Genomic DNA, 19,491 nt, shown 5'->3' with positions numbered 1-19,491 from the left:
TCATCTATATAATTCAATTATATAACTTAAATGATTTTCCAAACCGTAAGAATTTGATGGAACTAAATAAAATTCAAAATTTTATTTGACGGAATCGGGCTAACATTAACGGAAAAAGATTCGGGTTGCCATATCATCTCCCCGATAGAGGGAATTTCGTCCCGAAATTCAAACATAGAATACAAATCATGGACTCGGAAAAAGATGAGGATACTTTTGTTTCATTTGATTTTCGCGCTCCCAAGTGAATTCAGGTCCCCGCTTGGCATTCCAGCGGACCTTCACTATCGGTATGCGACTTTGTTTCGTTCTTTTGACTTCTCGATCCATGATTTCGACTGGACTGCCACGAAATTAAGGTTCTCACTGATCTCGATCTCATCAAGAGGGATCACAAGGGTTTCGTCGGATAAACACTTTTTAAGGTTCGAGACGTGGAAGACAGGATGAATATTGCTAAGCTCTTGGGGTAAACGGAGTTTGTAATCTACGTGACCGATCCTAGCGAGGATCTCGAATGGTCCTATGTATCTTAGATTCAGCTTTCCATGCTTTCCAAAACATATCATTCATTTCCAGAGTGAAACCTTCAAAAGGACACGGTCACCAACCTGGAACTCTAAGGGTTTTCGTCTCTTATCGACGTAGCTCTTTTGTCTATCTCTTGAAGCCTTTAGTCGTTCCCGGATTTGTACGATCTTTTATGTGGTTTCACGGATGATTTTTGGGCCAGTGAGAGAGCTATCAGGAACTTGACCCCTAGCTAATTGTGTGTCACCCACCTCAGCCCAGCACAAAGGGGATCTGCACTTACGGCCATAGAGGGATTCAAACGGCGTAACTTTGATGCTAGTGTGATAGTTGTTGTTGTAGGAAAACTCGACCAAGGGAAAATGGGTGTCCCACGACTTGCCAAAGTCTATAACACATGTCCTCAATATGTCTTCCAAGGTCTGAATGGTCCTCTCACTCTGCCCGTCTGTCTGTGGATGGTAAGTTGTGCTCATATCCAGCTTAGTTCCAAGAGCCTTCTGCAGTGACTGCCAAAATCTCGAGGTGAATCTACTATCCCGATCGGAGATAATGGACACAGACACACCATGCAGACGAACTATCTCTTGGATGTAGATTTGTGTAAGTCTCTTCATCTTGAATGTCTCTTTGATTGGCAGGAAGTGGGCGGATTTAGTCAATCGATCCACAATTACCCAGATGGCATCGTACCCACTCGGAGACTTGGGCAACTTAGTGATGAAATCCATAGTAATCCTTTCCCACTTCTATTCAGGTATTTCTGGTTGCTGAAGTAGACCTGAGGGCTTTTGATATTCCACCTTCACCTTGGCTCAAGTCAGGCACTTGCCCACGAAGGTAGCGATCTATGCTTTCATGTTTGGCCACCAATAGAGATTTTTGAGATCCATGTACATCTTATCCGAACCTGGGTGAACGGAGTATCTAGTCTTGTGAGCTTCGTTCATGACAACCTCCCTGTAACCGCCGGACTTTGGGGTCCAGATCCGGTTTATGAAATAGTAAACTCCATCTCCTCTGATCTCCAAGTTCTTTTCCATTCCCCTCAATGCATCATTCACTATGTTCTCTGGTTTTAAGGCTTCCAGCTGAGCCTCTCTGATTTGAGCGGACAAATGGGAATGGATGGTCATGGTTAGTGCCTTCACTCTACGACCTGAATACTCTTTCCGGCTGAGGACATCCGCTACCACATTGGCATTGTCGGGATGATAGCGTATTTCACACTCATAATCATTGAGTAGCTCTACCCATCGCCGTTGTCTCATGTTCAACTCTTGATGATCAAAGATATGTTGTAGGATCTTATGGTCGGTGAAGACAGTACACTTGGTTCCATATAGATAATGTCTCCGAAATATTTAACGCAAAGACCACTGCTCCCAACTCCAAATCATGAGTTGTATAATTGACTTTGTGTGCTTTCAGCTGTCTTAAGGCATAGGCAATAACCTTTCCTCGCTGCATGAGCACACAGCCTAGGCCCTGATTGGATGCATCGTAGTAGACAACAAAGTCCTTCGTCCCTTCAGGCAGAGACAAGATAGGTGCACTGCATAGGGCCTGCTTCAATGTTTGAAACGCAGTGTCTTGCTTTTCACTCCAACTAAAGGGTACACCTTTCTGAGTCAGGGTGGTTAATGTCTTAGCAATCCTGGAGAAATTCTGGATAAACCTGCGATAGTAGCCAGCGAGACCCAAGAGTTGACGGATTTCTGTGGGCGTCTTCGATCGTGACAAACTCTCAATCGCCTTGATTTTGGAAGGGTCTACGTGTATACCTTCCTCTCTAACCACGTGACCGAGGAAAGTTACCTTTCTGATCTAGAATTCACACTTAGAGAATTTTGCGTATAGTTTCTCCGCCCTTAAAGTTTCTAGCACTAGCCTCAAGTGATGTCTATGATCTTCCTCACTCCGAGAGTAGACAAGTATATCATCAATGAATACTATCACGAACTTGTCTAGGAAAGGGCGGCACACCCGGTTCATCAGATCCATGAATACTGCGGGTGCGTTGGTTAGACCAAAGGGCATAACTACAAACTCGTAGTGACCATACCGAGTCCGAAATGTTGTCTTGGGAACATCACTCTCATGGACTCGCAACTGGTGGTACCCTGATCTCAGGTCTATTTTTGAAAAATAGCCGGCTCCTTGGAGTTGATCGAAGAGGTCGTCGATTCTGGGTAGGGGATAATGGTTTTTGATGGTAAGCTTGTTCAATTCATGATAATCTATGCACATCCGAAAGGATCCATCTTTCTTTTTCACGAACAAGACCGGGGCTCCCCAGGATGAGCAACTTGGTCTGATGAATCCCTTGCTGAGTAGTTCATTGAGCTGGCTGGATAACTCTTGAATTTCTGCCGGTGCTAGACGGTAAGGGGATTTGGCTATGGGGGTAGCTCCGGGAATTAAGTCGATTCAGAAATCGAGTTTGCGCTCGGGAGGAATTTCGGGAAGGTCTTCGGGGAAGACATCCGGAAATTTGCAGACTTCGGGGATGCTCTCGAGGTCTTTAACTTCCTGCTTCTCATTAATGACATGGGCTAGGAATGCATGGCACACCTTTCACAGATATTTCTGGGCTTTGATGCATGAAATGATACGAAGGTTTGAGCTGAGTTTATCACCGTAGACTATGATGGCTTCGCCCAAGGGCAGATTGAGGAGAATGGCTTTTTCATAACAAAGGATATCAACACGATTGGGGCTCAACCAATGCATGCCGATGATGACATCGAAGCTTTTTATGGAAACTGGCATAAGGTCGATTGGAAATGAATGGTCGTTTAGGGTAAGGGTACAACCAATGAATACGTCGTTAGTGCTCTCTTTCTTTTCGTTAGCCATCTCGATGGTAAATGTTTCAGTTAAAGGTTGGGGTTTATGCTAAAGTAGATGCTTAAATGTATGACTAACAAAACTTCTCTCTGCACCAGAATCGAAAAGAATGCATGCATAAGAGTTGTCGAGGAGGAACGTACCCGTAATAACGGTGGGATTAGAAACTGCCTCCTCCTGGCCCATGGCTAGCACTCTCCCTGTGTTGCCAGCTGTTGTTGCCTTGGGACAATTCCTCTTGAAGTGCCCGATCTCCCCACAGCCATAACAGGCTTGACCAACGCCCAAGGTTGGAGAACTCGCTACTCGGTACCTGCTCGGCCGAGGGGGGAGTAGCGAGTACTCGGATTACTCGGGGAGTACTCGGATACGGTAAATCATGTAGAAAAATATTTTAAAGGAAATTATACATGTCAAAGATCATAATTTAAAATATTAGTTAATGTAAATTCATTACAAAATTAGGTGAAATATCAACAAAAGATACATTTTCAAATGTTAAATTGTTTCAAAAATAGACACCATTCTTTAATATTATATATTTAGATTAATCATTTAATCTTCCTCTTCCAATGTAGTTCCGATTTGTTCGTTGATGTTAACTCCATCCGATTCATATTCAACATCTTCATTTAGTTCTTCCTCATCCTCCGACACAAATTCTTCCTCATCAAGTTCTCTCAATCTAGAACTTCTACGATTTTGTAAAAACTCCTCGTCACCCATAGCTTCATCGGGCTCAACTTCATCCAACAATACATCATTTTCGACAATCCATTCTTGAGCCTCACTTGCATCTTTTGCTAAAAGTACTTCCATATCCTTAGTCTTCCTTTTCTTGTTATTTTCCATCAAATTTGCATTAAATTGAACAAAAACAAGATTGTTCAATTTAGACGTCTCTAATCTATTTCTTTTCTTTGTATGTACCTACAAAATTAAATAAGCAAAAAAAAAGTTTGATAAATATACAAGTTTTGAATAAACTACTTAAAAATTATAATTAAAATTTAGTAAACTACCAACCCCTTCAAAAGTGCTCCAATTTCTTTCACACCCCGAAGAACTAGTTGTTAAAGAAAGTATCCTTGTAGCAATCTTTCTCAATTATGGAGTTGAGGCACCATAAGCTACCCACCAATTCGCTACAAGTTGAAAAAAACATTGTTAAATTTATAATTTTGGAATTTTATAAAATAAATACAATTTAAAATATATTACCCGGATCAAATTTGTCGTTGTTCACCTCACATCCTTTAATTGCAATTTCTCGACTAAATTTTTCTTGTTTACCCATGTAAACCGGCAACTCAACCATCACGATATGGTTTTGCAAAGAATGATCTCCCGGATATATTGTATCGACAAAATCAACAATCGCATCGGTCACATCAATATCATTTTGGATCTCCGGATTCTTATAAAGATAATATGGTTTTAAAAGGTAAGCCGTCAAATGTAGGGGTGTATCAAGCCTACCTTTCATCTTTTTCGAAATGATATCCATAATAGACTCATACGCTTTTTTATTGTTGCCCAAAGCATTAATAATTTCTTGTTTAGCATTTTGAATCTCACCATATACAAAACCCATTGATGGCTTTCGATCCGCATCAACCATCCGAAGAACTTTGACCAAAGGGGCAAAAACCTTTAAACATAATGCTACACCGGTCCAAAATGTGGCATTTACCACCGTGTCATATGCGGCTTTCCCTTTAACGGTGTTGCTAAGTCTACGTGATTCCCATTCATCGCTTGTAAACATTTGTTTTAGTTGGGCCTTTTTATCGGCCAAACTTTGCAAAGTAGGAAATGCGGAAGCAAATCTCGTGACTCCCAGTCGCACAATATCTCTTTTCTTGGTAAAGTGTCTCATCATGGCCAAAGTTTTATGATGAGCATAAATAAACACAGTGAGTGTTTTTTCATGGTTGAGAATTTTTTTATACCTAGGTAGCCCACCAATACCTTTTAAAATAAATAAAACGTTAATAATATTATTAAAAATTAATAAAAAACACTAAATTATAAAATTAGCACAATTAAAATTAATACCTTCAAGCATAAGATTGAGGGTATGTGTTGCACAAGATGTCCAAAAAATAGTTTGTCACAATTTGAACCACATTCTCCAGGCCAACTTCTTTGATGCAACTTTCAACATACTCATGTATGTGTTCACTTGTGTGAGCTTCATCCGATGATTCTTTAGATGACAAAAAAACGGTCCCCATCTTTGAATTAACACATAAGTTCATGATGCTCCTTCTCTTTCTATCGGACCATGCGTCCGTCATTATCGAGCATCCATTAGATTTCCATTCATCTTTGTATGGTGTCAACAAATTTATTGTTCTTTCTACTTCTTTCTTTAAATATGTTTCTCCCATCTCATATCTAGTTGGAGGTGGTGCCCCACGTCCAAATTGGCCAACCGCCTCCAACATAATTTTGAAGCTATCCTTTTCAAAGGCATGAAAAAGAATGACACATTCATAGGCCCATCTACAAATATATTCTTTCACACGAATCATGTGTTCCTTACGAATAGCATTTGACATATTTTCTTGTTTGCTCTTTCCCATGTTTGAAACATCTTGGGGGTTGATAGTGTTTGGAAACCGATCCATAGGCCCAAAAGAACGTTTAGCCTTCATAGAGCCAAATGAATCTTCCATCAAATCATCATCGATGGTAATGGTTTCATTCTCACTACTTCTAATATTCACTTGTGCTCTTAAAGACTCATTTTCATCTACCTTCCCCTTCTTTTTATTTCGGTTATCAAGAAGAGCATCTCTACATTTTATTTGGTCATTTTTTGTGGCCTTTGGGCATGAAGAAACATTTCCCTTAATTTGTGCAATATGTTGTTTTAGTCTATTGATTCCCCCGCCCATATCTGTATTACATAAAATGCATTTCACTCGCTCCAATTTTTTAGGATTCACACACAATGCATATTCCCATCCAGGATCATTTGATTTGCGTTTAAGATTCTCTTGAGCTGCATTTGATCCCGTAGACGGGGTTGTTGTGGTTGATGTCATTACTTCAGTTAGAAATCTATCTAACACAAACTGAGTTAGTGAGTCTAAAACACACGCATTGTTTTAGAAAACAGAATAATATCATATTGTCAAACAAAGTGATAAAACAAAATAACATACAATCATATTACATACTATGATACATTGATCACTCTATTATTCTATTACACAGAAAGTGATAAAACAGAATAGTATACAACTAATATAAGTCTTGTACACAGAAAACAGGAAAAAAAAATACAAACTGTGAAATCTGAATTATGAAACAGGGACAATAAAAAAAAATAACATATCCACTGCCACTTGTAAAGAAATCACGAAATACACTAAAATACTAAATACATACACACCATAACAGTAAAGAAATCACGAAATAAGTACACTGATACACACAAACCGACAATCTTAAGGTAAAAATGAGAAACAGGGACAGAGTTCTTGACGTAATACACTAATACACAGCGAGATAGATGAAATACATTAACAATAGGAAATTGTGGGAGTTCTTGATGAAGAAATCTGAAATCCACATCGAGATAGAATAACACTGTAACAGTAAAGATATAGAAATCCAAAATCGAGTTCTTGAAGAAACAGGAAAAATGAGAAACAGGGATAGATATACAAACTTAAATACAAAAAAAACTTGTTCTTGAAGAAGAAATCAAATCATCAACACAGCGACATACAGTGACAGTAGGAGAGAAAGAACCTCGATTGCGATTCACGACTCGGGAAGAAATCAATCACGACTCAGGAAGAGAGGAAGTCAGGAACACAACATCGATATTCATTGCCTGGTATCGCTATTCGCTGGTAGCCTGGTGCCCTGGTATCACGAGTCACGATTCGCCAGTATAAGAGAATGACGAGAGAGGATCAGGTCGTAGAAAAGATGGGGGGAACCAATTTGGGAATGCCGCTTGTTTTTTGGGTTTTAGGGTTATTTTTTTTAAAGTCAAAAATAAGTTTTATTGGGTTGTTAATTTTTTCCCTCGTTGACCGACTTTGAATTTATTGACTGAGTTTGACTTGTTGACCGAGTATCCCGAGTAATACCGAGTTGGAGCGAGGTTGACCGAGTTGGAGCGAGGTTGACCGAGTTTTGACCGGGTTTGATCGAGTTTTGACCGACTTTGACTCAATCCGATTTTTTTGGCCGAGTCGACACTACTCGCCTCAGTAGATGCCCGATTCCGAGTACTCGGCCGAGTAATCCGATTTTTGCAACACTGCCAACGCCCGCTCCAGGAGCCTGATTGGTTGGTTGGGCTGGTGTCTTGCAAAATCGAGCTGTGTGTCCCTTCTTACCACAACTATTGCACAACATCTCGCGACACTGCCCATGATGATGAAAATTGCACTTGTCGCACCTTGGAAGAGTACCAACATATCTACTGGCAGGTGCTGGAGTGGTAGGGACAACGGTAGGAGTGGTAGCAGCATGAACTGCCACTACTTGTTGTTTCTTGGAGGGCTCCTACGAAGACTGGCCCTTACGCTTGTTCCAAAACTTTTTCTTCCAACCACTTGCCTTTGGTGGTTCAATATGGCTGCCACTGCATCAAGATCAACCCCATGATCTATAAGAGTTTGCGCCAAACACTTGGCACTGTCGAATGTGAGAGGTTTGGCAACCAAAACATTTCCTTGAGTTGGGGGCGTCAATCCCCAAATGTACCTCTCTATTTTCTTGCTTTTCGGGGTGACCATCCTCGGACATAGAAGAGCAAGATCGCAAAATCTAGCTGTATAAGTAGCAATGTCAGAACCCTTCATCTTCAGGTTCCAGAGCTCGTGCTCCAACTTCTGCATCTCGCCTCTTGGGCAGTACTCAACAAGCATTAGTTCCTTTAAACTCTCCCAACCCATGACATTGGCTACTGGCAGGGTTAGGGATTTGACCCGGGTATTCCACCAAGTCAATGCTCTATCGGTGAAGGTGGAGGCGGCAAACTTTACCTTGTTGGCCTCAGAACATGCACAAATCTCGAAAATTGATTCGATCTTTTCGAACCACCTAGTTAAGGCAATGACTCGTCCATTGTTGTCGAAGGATTTGGGCTTCACATTCATGAAATCTTTGTAGGAACACTCCTTCTGGTGTCCCTGACCACCCTCAAGATTATGGGGATAGGTACCACTTCCTGATCTGCTAGAGCCGCCAGAATTTATCTGCGACATCGCGGCAGCCACAACGGCTGTAACTGCTGCCTGGAACATGGCAGGATCGAACTGAGGAGGTGGTGGTTGAGGATCTGTCGGAGGGTTTTTGCTCTTTTTGTTGGGTCTCTTCCTGGGAGGCATCTTTCTCTAAAAGATACAAGGGGAAAAATGACGATAAGCCTTCTATACTGATAAAGAATCGGATATTTTCGAGCAAGATATATCTAAATTCTACAGCGATAATAGAGATATACAATAAAGGTTTACTAACATAAACAAGGAATTGCAGGTCTTTCATTTATGAGGATTTGTACTACTAGTGATAACTCTGTGCAGTGTTATAGAACCATAAAATACTCCAATAGTTTTGTTAACTATGTGCTTCATTTGTATATGATTTGGTGAGTTTTAGACTTGTTGCAACACCACGGTCACTCCCAAACACATGTTGGTCATATCTCGGACAAATATAGTTGATCAGGTTATATTGGCCCCACATATGACTACATAACTATTCAGGTTGAACCGCAGTTTTCAACTCACCCTAAATACTTTTATGTAGTTCTTACTATGTTAAAGCTTCTTGTACATATGTATACTTTTATACTTTTGTAAAATACTTAAAATTTTAAAGTATACTTTTAGTATCAGAGCGCATTGGCCCTTTAGTGTTTATAGTTGTATACCATGTAAGGTTCGGTATACTTAGTTCACTATAAACAATAGCTTTGATACCAATCTGTCACACCCCCAAACCGAAATGGCGGAAACGATTGGGGGTGGATGACGTCATATGTAGTATCATAACAATTGAATCATAGTAATCAAAGTGAACACAACCATTACATGGAATATATATATATATATATATATATATATATATATATATATATATATATATATATATAAGGTATTTACATCTATTTGATTAATATTTATATACATCAAAAGTAGCAAAAAATAAAGACGTGACTCTATATGCTCCGTCTTCTCAAAAGTATGTTGAGGTACCTGTCTATTGATTTCTTGAGAATACAAGCGGTTTTGAAAAGAGTATCAACATTAAGCTGGTGAGTTCATAAGCATGTTTTTGTAATGAAATCCTGTTAATGAATCAGTGAAAAATGTTTACATGTTTCCACGAAAATCCAATATTTTCTAACATATGAGTTTATTACAATGTTCCATAAAGTACTAGTTTGATTGCGTGTTTACCACCAGATGAATTGTATAAGACTGTTTTGAATGTAAAACCCCTTTTTGTATGAAAAACCCTGGCTATCACCAGTATGTATAGTAGTTTCATTACTGAAAATAAAACTATGAGTTGAAATCCCTGGAATCATCCAGTCTAATATATGGTAGTTCTATTAATTAAAATAAAACTAAGGAAGAATGAAATCCCGTAAACAAAAGGTTAGTTTATATTATTGTGAGACGTATAACCATGCTTGATATGACCTAGTGACCTTTACGACGTTCTTCAAGTGTCGGATATATGACATTTGTCACCCCAGGCATGCCTGCCTAACTGTAGCTAGCAGTTCAGGTCTGGGATTGTCAATGCCAAATAGATCTATTCACAAATCTCACGCTCTTCCTCCAGGAGACTCTGGTTATACTATGATAGGATTTAATTCAATACCCCAAAAGGGTACAATTCGAAGTAGTGTCTCACAATCCTGTATAATCTAGTTTACATACAGTTCTGTATTGATCTATTGTATTTAAACCCGTGTGTATACTTTATAGAGTAATAATTATACTTAAATAATTATGTAATAAAGTATCGTTATTACCCGAGAATATCATAAACTAAGTCTGTCATAGTTTATATGTTTAGCAATGTATAAGCTCTGAATTTGAAATACTGTATATTGAAACCCCAAACTATACCTATTATAGTTTGCATTAATATTATGTATTTGGTTCATGAATTGATCTGAAAACTATGCAATTTGGCAGTAAGTCGAAAACGTCCCTTATGCTCAGCATAATACAAAAGGGATAAAATATCTAAATATTTTATGAAATGTGGAAACCGTATGACTATATCCATTGCATCAGTTTTAGGTGTTTTGAAATCATTTTTGTATAAATTCACAAAATCATTTGTGTTTGGCTTGTACTATCCCCCTGAAAACATTAAAACCATAAAAGTATAGGGGTATGAACTCACTGTTGGTTGCGTGAAAAGTCGGACAACGAAACTGGGAGTGAAGACCCTCGAGTTGGTGTACGCGGCACTTAACGGGATCCTAATATCAATTAAATACATTTATGAATTTTATTAGCGAAACCATTATTTATAGTGTTGGAAAAACACTTGCTTTTGGTTTAGGAACGTTACCGGGACTCGATTGAATCAGGGAAAGTGGGTTTTCAACCAATTTCACCACTTAGGGAGGATTTACGGCCATGAAGGGGATTATGGCCGTGAACTATTCTCGGCCGTGATCGGATCTCGGCCGTGAACGGTTTACTGCCCTTGAAGGGTTCACGGTCTTTGAAGGTTTGAAGGGTTCACGGCCCGTTCTTGATGAAATATGAAGATTTGAAGGGTTCACGGCCATGAACTCAAGAACAGCAACAATTGATTTGACGAAAAACTGATGTTTTGATGCTCCAAAACGAGTTCCAAGGCGGATAGAGTGATAGATGAAGAGAAATATTGTGTTTCCTTGTGTTTTCGGGTGATGATTTTTAGAGAGAGAAAGAGGGTGTTCGCGGCCAGAAAAATACAAATGAGGGTAGGAGTCACGTATATATAGGCTCGGAGTATGGTCGGTGGTGGGGTCCAGCCGTGAACGGGTTTACGGCCGTGATCGGGTTCACGACCGTGAACACCACTCAGGCCGGAAACTGTTGATTTTTCGAAGGAAACTCGGGGTTTTCACGCGATTTTGGTTCCGAATCATATATATAAAATTCAATTATATAACTTAAATCATTTTCCAAACCATAAGAATTTGACGAAACTAAATAAAATTCAAAATTTTATTTGACGGAATCGGGCTAACATTAACGGAAAAAGATTCGGGTTGCCACAAGAATAGTACAACAAACTCGTCGTGCAGGATCTCCCGAACCCTGGCATCCAACTCATCTGGTCTCATCTGACCAATGGTCCCCGACTATGCTGGCCTGCCCTGACTGCCAGCTCCTGATCCCGACCCGGATCCGGTCTCAAATCACCTCGTAGTCACCATACTGAAAATATACCAGGAAGATATCAGACATTCCATATAATAACAGGGAACCAACTCCCAACAAAGCCGTAGGGGTTGTGACTTCCTTGCTATGCGTATGGGTCCTGTGTTTTCAGTAGCACGAGCTCATACTACCTTCCACACCTATCCATATTTGTCTCAAGGATCATCACAATGCCCTAAAAATATACATGAGCATAGGAGAACGCTCAATCCTCAGTCCTAGAGGAAGGCTAAACATCTCACAACTGGCCGACTGACCCCGCACAACTCGTCCATGAAACTTCCACCAACCCTGCAGCACTTGCGTATGCTAGCTATACATTACGCTGGACCCTATAGACATTCGAATATCTGATCCTACCCTAAGCACTTCATAAACAAGAACAGGAAATAAGGCCAAACCGAACATTCTCAGGGTATAAGATTATAATATCCCGACTCCCACGTATAAAACTTAAACCTTTATATTCATATTTTTAGACCTACTCGACGAGTTGGCTGCCCTAACTCTTCATCTAGAAACTGATCAGGCCGCGTGAAATTTAGGACCTACTCGACAAGTTGGAGGACCCAACTTGACGAGTTGAGGCTGTGCTTGAAAACCCTAATTTTTAGGGTTTGCACCCTTTTTAAAGGACCTTAAGTCCTCCCTCCAGCCTCCCTTACCACCTTCACGTCCAGAAACAAACCCTAATTTAGCTAACCTCTTTTTTTTAGTGTGTGAGAGGCTAACGAGTGTGTGTTTGGTGCATTTCTTGAAGAGACTTGAAGATTGAGAAGCTTGGAACGAGAAGGAGCTTGTAGATCCAATATCTACTTCGTTATGGAAATCATTTGAAGGTAAATAGTCATTACATTGATCATTTTCTTGTTAGATCTCTCCATTCAAGAGTTTAGGGTCATTTCTAGCTTATTCTTGAGGCATTTCTGGTTTTGAGCATGTTTTGAAGTGAGGAGCTCAGATCAGGACTCCTCTAGATCCTCATGGACATAAAGTTTTCGACTTTGTCAAACTTTGGCCTTTCTCCATGCCCTAAGCGTCTTCCTAATACTAGTTTTGGGTGTTTTAGCCTCTTGAGGCCTTGCATGCATTTAAAGTTGGAAACTTTACGTGGTAACTACACCCTAGGAGGCTAGATCTACAGTTTGGAGCCTTGGTTTCGCTTAAAAGCATCAGAATGAGAAAAGGGCTGAAGGAACTCGATGTGTTGCATAGCTAACTCGACGAGTTGGTTAGGGTTTTCCCAAATCTTCTAGACACTACATGGACACGACGAGTTGTTAGGTAACTCGGCGAGTTGACTCGGGTTTTCGCGGTTTTCTGAGTTCTGAAGGAACTCGACGAGTCTGTAAGTTGCACTCGACGAGTTGGGTCAACATGGACTGTTGACCTTGACCGTTGACTTTGACATTAACCAAGAGTTGACCAAGTTTAACTTCTGGGGGTACTTTGGTAATTTGGGTCTTGATAGAATTGGTCCTATGATGATTGTAGGTGGTTGAGTTTGGAGCTGTGTTTGGGAGTTTGACATTATCATCCAGTGCTACTTGCGAGGTGAGTTTTCCTCACTATACTAACAGGGTCGAAGGCACCAATGCCGACCCTTTTGGATTGTTATCCTGGTTATCGCATGATGATATGCTTAGTGATCTGCTAGATCTTCATCCTGGTATATAGGATGATGCTATGTTTAGTGACCTTTTAGGTCGGTATCCTGGTATATAGGATGATGCTATGATTAGTGATATGTTATATCTGTATGACTGTTTATACATGCTAGCTTACGTTTGATGTCTATGTGTTGATTGTATGTGTGGGGGTGGGTTGAGGCGGTCTTGCTTTGTGCTATAGACCAACATACCCAGGGCGGCCCGGATAGACTGAAGTACCAATCAGGCCGAAGGCCTGGAGAATGGTCCAGACAGCCTGAAGGCCCGGTAAGGCGGACCAAACATGTTGAAGGTTCTGAGAGTGGGCCAGACAGGCTGAAGGCCCGAAGAGGGCGGTCCAGTCATACTGCAGACGCTATATGCTTGCTGTTTGTTATGATATTGTTTTGTTTTGTATGGCGTTGGTATTTTTGGGGAAGTCATTAAGCTTCGGGCTTACAGTTTTGGATTTTGTTTCAGGTACTTCGGATGATTGCGGGAAGGTGAAGGCTTGATCGTGCACCTCCTCACATTTTATGATTTTGATTTCTGGGATACTCTGATATGAAATTATTTTGAAAACATTTTGTAATAAGTAATGGTTTTTGGATACTTGAAAAAGTTTAAATTTTTATGAAATTTTATGGATGTTACAAGTTGGTATCATAGCCTTGGTTTTAGTGAATTGGAGGAAGACTCGTGTGAATCCAGTCTCAAACCAAGGATAAGATTTTCAAAATGATTGTCAAATGGTTTTCAAAATACCAAAGGAGGATGCAGAGTGTACGATCAGCCGGAGCAAGTAAGTAGATCCCAAAATACCATAAGAATATTTGATATTGTGATATGTTAGAACAACATGCTAGTGAGAGGCTAGGGTCTTCAGGAATTGCATGATAGAATTGCCTGATTATATGATGCCTGATAGCCTAGGGTTTTTCTTATATGAAATTGACATCATTACAGTAGTTGCTTAGTGTATGCATCATAGTTGTACATAATTAAGATCTTATAGCCTGATAATGTTTGGTTTGGCCTTATTTCATGTTCTTGTTTGATGAAGGGCTTAGGGTAGGATCAGATATTCGGATGTCTATAGGGTCCAGCGTTATGTATGACTAGCATACACGAGTGTTTCAGGGTTGGTGGAAGTTTCATGGATGAGTTGTGTGGGGTCAGTCGGCCAGTTATGAGATATTTGGCCTTCCTCTAGGAGTGAGGATTGAGTGCTCGCCTATGCTTATGTATATTGTTAGGGCATTGTGATGACACTTGAGACAAATATAGGTACGTGTGGAAGGTAGTATGGGCCCGTAATACTGAAAGCACAGGACCCATACGCGTAGCAAGGAAGTCACAACCCCTAGGGCTTTGCCGGGAGTTGGTTCCCCGTTATTATATGGAATGTCTGATATCTTCCTGGTATATTTTCAGTATGGTGACTACAAGGTGATTTGTGACCGGATCCGGGTCGGGATCAGGAGATGGCAGCCAGGGTAGACCAACAGTGCCTGATACTATTGGTCAGATGAGGTCAGATGATTTGGATGCCAAGATTCAGGAGATCCTGCATGATGAGGTTGCTACACTGTTCCAGACACATTTTCCAGAGATGTTTGGATCTATCAAGACCGCTATGGTCGAGTACTTTGATGAGCGCTATGCAGCCATCGTTGAGATGGCTTCTGCTACAGCCTTCGCAGCTGTAGCGGCCGCTGGTGGTGGGACCAGTTAAGCTTTTCAGTACCGGGACTTCGATAACACAAAGCCCCCGGCTTTTGATGGGATTCAGGACCCGATCATAGCCATGAGGTAGCTATCTGACATTGAGGGATGCTTTTTCACATGCTCATGTCCTACGGACCAGAAGGTCAGGTGTGCTTTGAACCTGCTGAGGTCCGGAGCAAAGGACTGGTGGAGGTTGATGACAGGGTCGTATACTGATGATCAGAGAGTTGTGGTTACTTGGGATCAGTTCAGGGAGATGTTCCGCTCCCGCTACATTCTGCGGGTTGAGCGAGAGCAGATGACATAAGAGTTTTTGGATTTGAGACAGGGTACGGAGTCGGTGACGGAGATCACCTGTATGTTCACTGAAAGGGCAATGTTTTTCCCGGAGTTTGCTTCCGAGCAAGCTCAAATGACACGTTATCTGAGCGTGCGCAAGACTAACATCCGATAGTTTGTTGCTACCCAACGTTGTGATACAGTACTGGAGTTACAGAAGGCCACTAAGCGGCGTGAGCTTAAGATTGAGTTACAGTTGCGAGAGCAGAGGCAGGCCCCGACGCAGTCACAGCCTGCGCCAAAGCGGTCCAAGACCGCTGATTCTAGGTCTGGGGGCCAGTGCGGCCACACTTGTGGGAATGCGGGATGGGTCATTCTGGAGTTTGTAGATCCAGTAGTGTGTGCCATAAATGCGAAAAGGAGGGGCACTTTGCGAGGGATTGCCTCTAGTCAGCCTCGGTTCAGGATATGAGGATCTGTTATCACTGCGATCAGGTTGGTCACGTGAAGACCAACTGTCCATTACTCGCTACCCGGCCGGCGTAGGCTCCAACGCTGACTACACCGAGGATTACTGACGGGAGCCAGGGTAGAGCAGAGACCCCGAGGGCTCGGGGACGCGCCTTTCAGCTTACAGCCGAGGAGGCCAGGACAACATCATATGTGGTGGCTGATATGTTTCTATCCTTTATCTTATTAATTATATCCGTTTTATTCTTATATGTTTGTACCTATGATTAGGTACGTTCTTAGTGAACTCCTCACCTGCGTTGGTATTATTTGACTCCAGGGCGAGTCGGTCATTTGTCTCTCGATCGTTCAGTAGGGAGTTCGGTTTTCCTGTAGGAGAGATAGAGTGTCTGTTGCGAGTCTCTATCGCCAACGAATACGAGATTTCTGCTTCTTCAGTCTATCGGGGTTGCGTTCTGGAGATCTTTGGGGTATCCTTCCCAATAGACTTGATTTTGATTCTCATGGGCGATGTATGTGTGATTGTGGGTATGGACTGGCTGAGTCTCTTCGATGCCATGATCGACTGCGAGGGTCAGCGGGTGGTAGTTCGGAGCCCAAGTGGGGGAGAACTGATTATCTACAGTGAGGGCACCAGATTGGGTTCAGGGTTTTGCTCAGCTACGAGGGCTCGACAATATATTCAGCATGGGTATGCGGTTTATTTGGCGTATGTGGTGGATACGCGGGTCAGGGATCAGGTTTCGGTTTCGGATGTACCGGTTGTGAGAGAGTTCATTGACTTGTTTCCAGACGAGTTTCCCGGAGTGCCTCCGGAGAGGCAGGTCGAGTTCAGGATCGATCTAGTGCCAGGTGCAGCCCCTATCGCCAAGGCGCCGTACCGATTGGCACCACCCGAGATGCAGGAGTTGTCATCACAGCTACAGGAACTGTTAGGAAAGCAGTTCATCCGTCTGAGTAGTTCTCCACGGGGAGCGTCGATTCTCTCCGTCATGAAGAAGGATGGGGCGTACCGGATGTGCATTGATTACCGGGAGTTGAAAAAGTTAACAGTGAAGAAACGTTATCCACTCCCGAGGATAGATGATCTTTTTGATCAGTTTTAGGGAGCATCTTGGTTGTCCAAGATAGACCTGAGTTCCGGATACCATCAGGTCAGGGTTAGGGAGGAGGATGTGGAGAAGATCGTGTTCCAGACTCGTTATGGACATTATGAGTTCGTGGTGATGTCGTTTGGGCTCACCAACGTTCCGACAATATTTATGGACCTAATGAATCGGGTATGCCGACCGATGCTCGATCGCTCAGTCATCGTGTTCATAGATGATATCTTGGTGTATTCCAAGACCAGAGGGCAGCATGAGGAGCATCTTCGCAAGCTTTTAGGAGTTCTGAGGCGAGAACAACTTTATCCCAAGTTCTCGAAGTGCTAGTTTTGGTTACGAGAGGTTCAGTTCCTTGGATATCTCATTAACCATGAGGGGATTTTGGTCAATCCAGCCAAGATCGAGGCGGTTATGCGGTGGGAGGTTCCAAAGTTTACCTCGAATATCAGGAGCTTTTTGGGATTGGTAGGGTACTACCGGAGATTCATACATGATTTCTCCAAGATTACAGTACCCCTCACTCGTCTAACGAGGAAGGGGGTGGATTTACGGTGGGGCCCTGAGCAGCAGACTGCATTTGAGACTCTGCGATAGCAACAACTACTCTGAGGATTTTGTGGTGTTCTGTGATGCATCGATCATGGGATTGGGAACAATCCTTATGCAGAGAGGATGGGTGATAGCCTATGCATCGCGGTAGTTGAAGCCGCATGGGACGAGATATCCTACACATGATCTGAAGTTGGGAGCGGTGGTATTTGCTCTCAAGATTTGGAGACATTATCTATACAGGGTCCGTTGTACCATATACACAGACCACACGAGTCTGAGACACATCATGGATCAGCCGAACCTGAACATGAGGCAGCGCATGTGGTTGGACGTAGTAAAGGATTATGACTGCGAGATCCTTTACCATCCGAGTAAAGTGAATGTGGTTGTGGACGCCCTGAGCCGCAAGTCGGTTGGATCTTCTGTGTGGCAGGAGAACTGGAAGCTGGAGAGGATCACGGGCGAGATCACCCGATTTGTGCAGGATAGTCGGGGATTGTTGACCCGTTGTGGTCGGGTATGGGTTCCGATGTCTGGTGGGTTCAGACAGATTGTACTAGAGGAGGCTCATAAGTCTCGCTTCTCTATTCACCCGGGGGCCACCAAGATGTACCGGGATCTGAGTTTGAGTTACCGGTGGTCATGCATGAGGAGGGAGATCGCTTGGTACGTCGAGAGGTGCTTGACCTGCTGGATGGTCAAGGCTGAGCACCAGAGGCTGCATGGCCAGCTGTAGCCTCTAGAGGTTCCCATGTGGAAATGGGAGCAGATCACGATGGACTTTATCACCAAGTTGCCGAGGACGGCGAAGGGATATGATGCTATATGGGTCGTCGTGGATCGATTGACCAAGAGCACCCATTTCCTGGCCATTCGGGAGAGTTCATCGGCCGAGAAGTTGGCCGAAGTATATATCCACGAGATCGCTGCTCGCCATGAGGTGCCTGTCTCTATTGTCTCATACTGGGATGTTCGATTCACCTCCCGTTTCTGGCAGAAGTTCCATGAGGAACTGGGCACGCGACTGCATTTCAGTACAACTTATCATCCACAGACAGAACTTCAGTGTGAGCGGACCATGCAGACCCTCGAGGATATGTTACGGGCCTGCGTTATTAACTTCGGCGGGAGCTGGGACTCCTACCTACCCCTTGTATAGTTCTCCTACAACAACAACTTTCACTTGAGTATTGGTGCTCCACCTTATGAGCTGCTGTATGGACGGAGATGTCGCACCCCAGTTTGTTGGTGTGAAGTTGGTCACAGGGTGATGGGTCGGACCGATGTAGTTCTGCAGACTACCAAGAGGATTCAATAGATCAGGCAGCGGTTGCCAACTGCTCAGAGTCGGCAGAAGAGTGAGTTACGCTGACCGGAGCCGATCTGAGTTGGAGTTTTAGGTTGGTGACATGGTACTACTAAAGGTCTCACCCTGGAAGGGTGTGATTCGCTTCAGAAAGAGGGGGAAGTTGGGTCCCCGATACATCGGACCCTTTCGGGTTATTTCCAGGGTTGGCAAGGTGACGTATAGATTGGATCTCCCGGAGGAGCTTAGTCAGATTCACAACACTTTTCACGTCTCGCAATTACGGAAGTGCATACTAGATGAGGAGGCAGTGGTGTCATTAGATGATATTTAGGCCGATGAGCACCTGAATTACGTGGAGAGGCAGTTCCCGTTCTAGAGAGGAAAGTGAAGGTCCTACGGAACAAGGAGATACCTTTAGTAAAGGTACATTGGCAACATCGGAAGGGATCCAAGTGGACTTGGGAGCCGGAGGCAGAGATACGGGAGCACTATCCGGAGTTGTTCACCACAGAAGACTTCGAGGACGAATTCTAGTTCAAGTGGGGGAGAATTGTAACATCCCGACTCCCAGGTATAAAATTTAA

At 42.7% G+C, this 19,491-nt stretch overlaps 2 protein-coding genes across 2 annotated transcripts; both read right to left on the bottom strand.

Moving 5' to 3' along the window:
- Positions 1–4,488: 4,488 nt before the first annotated feature.
- On the bottom strand, positions 4,489–5,263 carry LOC145115726 (uncharacterized). The gene is made up of 2 exons (XM_079052082.1): positions 4,603–5,263; positions 4,489–4,526 (listed from the first exon to the last, which is right to left on the bottom strand). Exons 1-2 carry the CDS (start codon positions 5,261–5,263, stop codon positions 4,489–4,491), a joined length of 699 nt encoding a protein of 232 aa, XP_078908208.1.
- A 178-nt stretch (positions 5,264–5,441) lies between these two features.
- Positions 5,442–6,434, bottom strand: LOC145115716 (uncharacterized). Its single transcript, XM_079052073.1, has one exon. The coding sequence runs from the start codon at positions 6,432–6,434 to the stop codon at positions 5,442–5,444; it is 993 nt and encodes a 330-aa protein (XP_078908199.1).
- Positions 6,435–19,491: the final 13,057 nt, after the last annotated feature.

Source organism: Lactuca virosa, chromosome 1 (assembly GCF_052849685.1).
Source record: "Lactuca virosa cultivar CGN04683 chromosome 1, Lactuca_virosa_CGN04683_v6, whole genome shotgun sequence".
Lineage (NCBI taxonomy): Eukaryota > Viridiplantae > Streptophyta > Magnoliopsida > Asterales > Asteraceae > Lactuca > Lactuca virosa.
This window is presented reverse-complemented; position numbering and strand designations above follow the sequence as displayed.

Bases quoted from the DNA above. Each gene is read 5' to 3' on its own strand.
- LOC145115716 (XM_079052073.1), bottom strand. From the start codon at position 6,434: ATGACATCAACCACAACAACCCCGTCTACGGGATCAAATGCAGCTCAA.
- LOC145115726 (XM_079052082.1), bottom strand. From the start codon at position 5,263: ATGATGAGACACTTTACCAAGAAAAGAGATATTGTGCGACTGGGAGTC. The intron at 4,527-4,602 runs GTAATATATTTT...TTCAACTTGTAG, and splicing joins CAACGACAAATTTGATCCGG to CGAATTGGTGGGTAGCTTAT.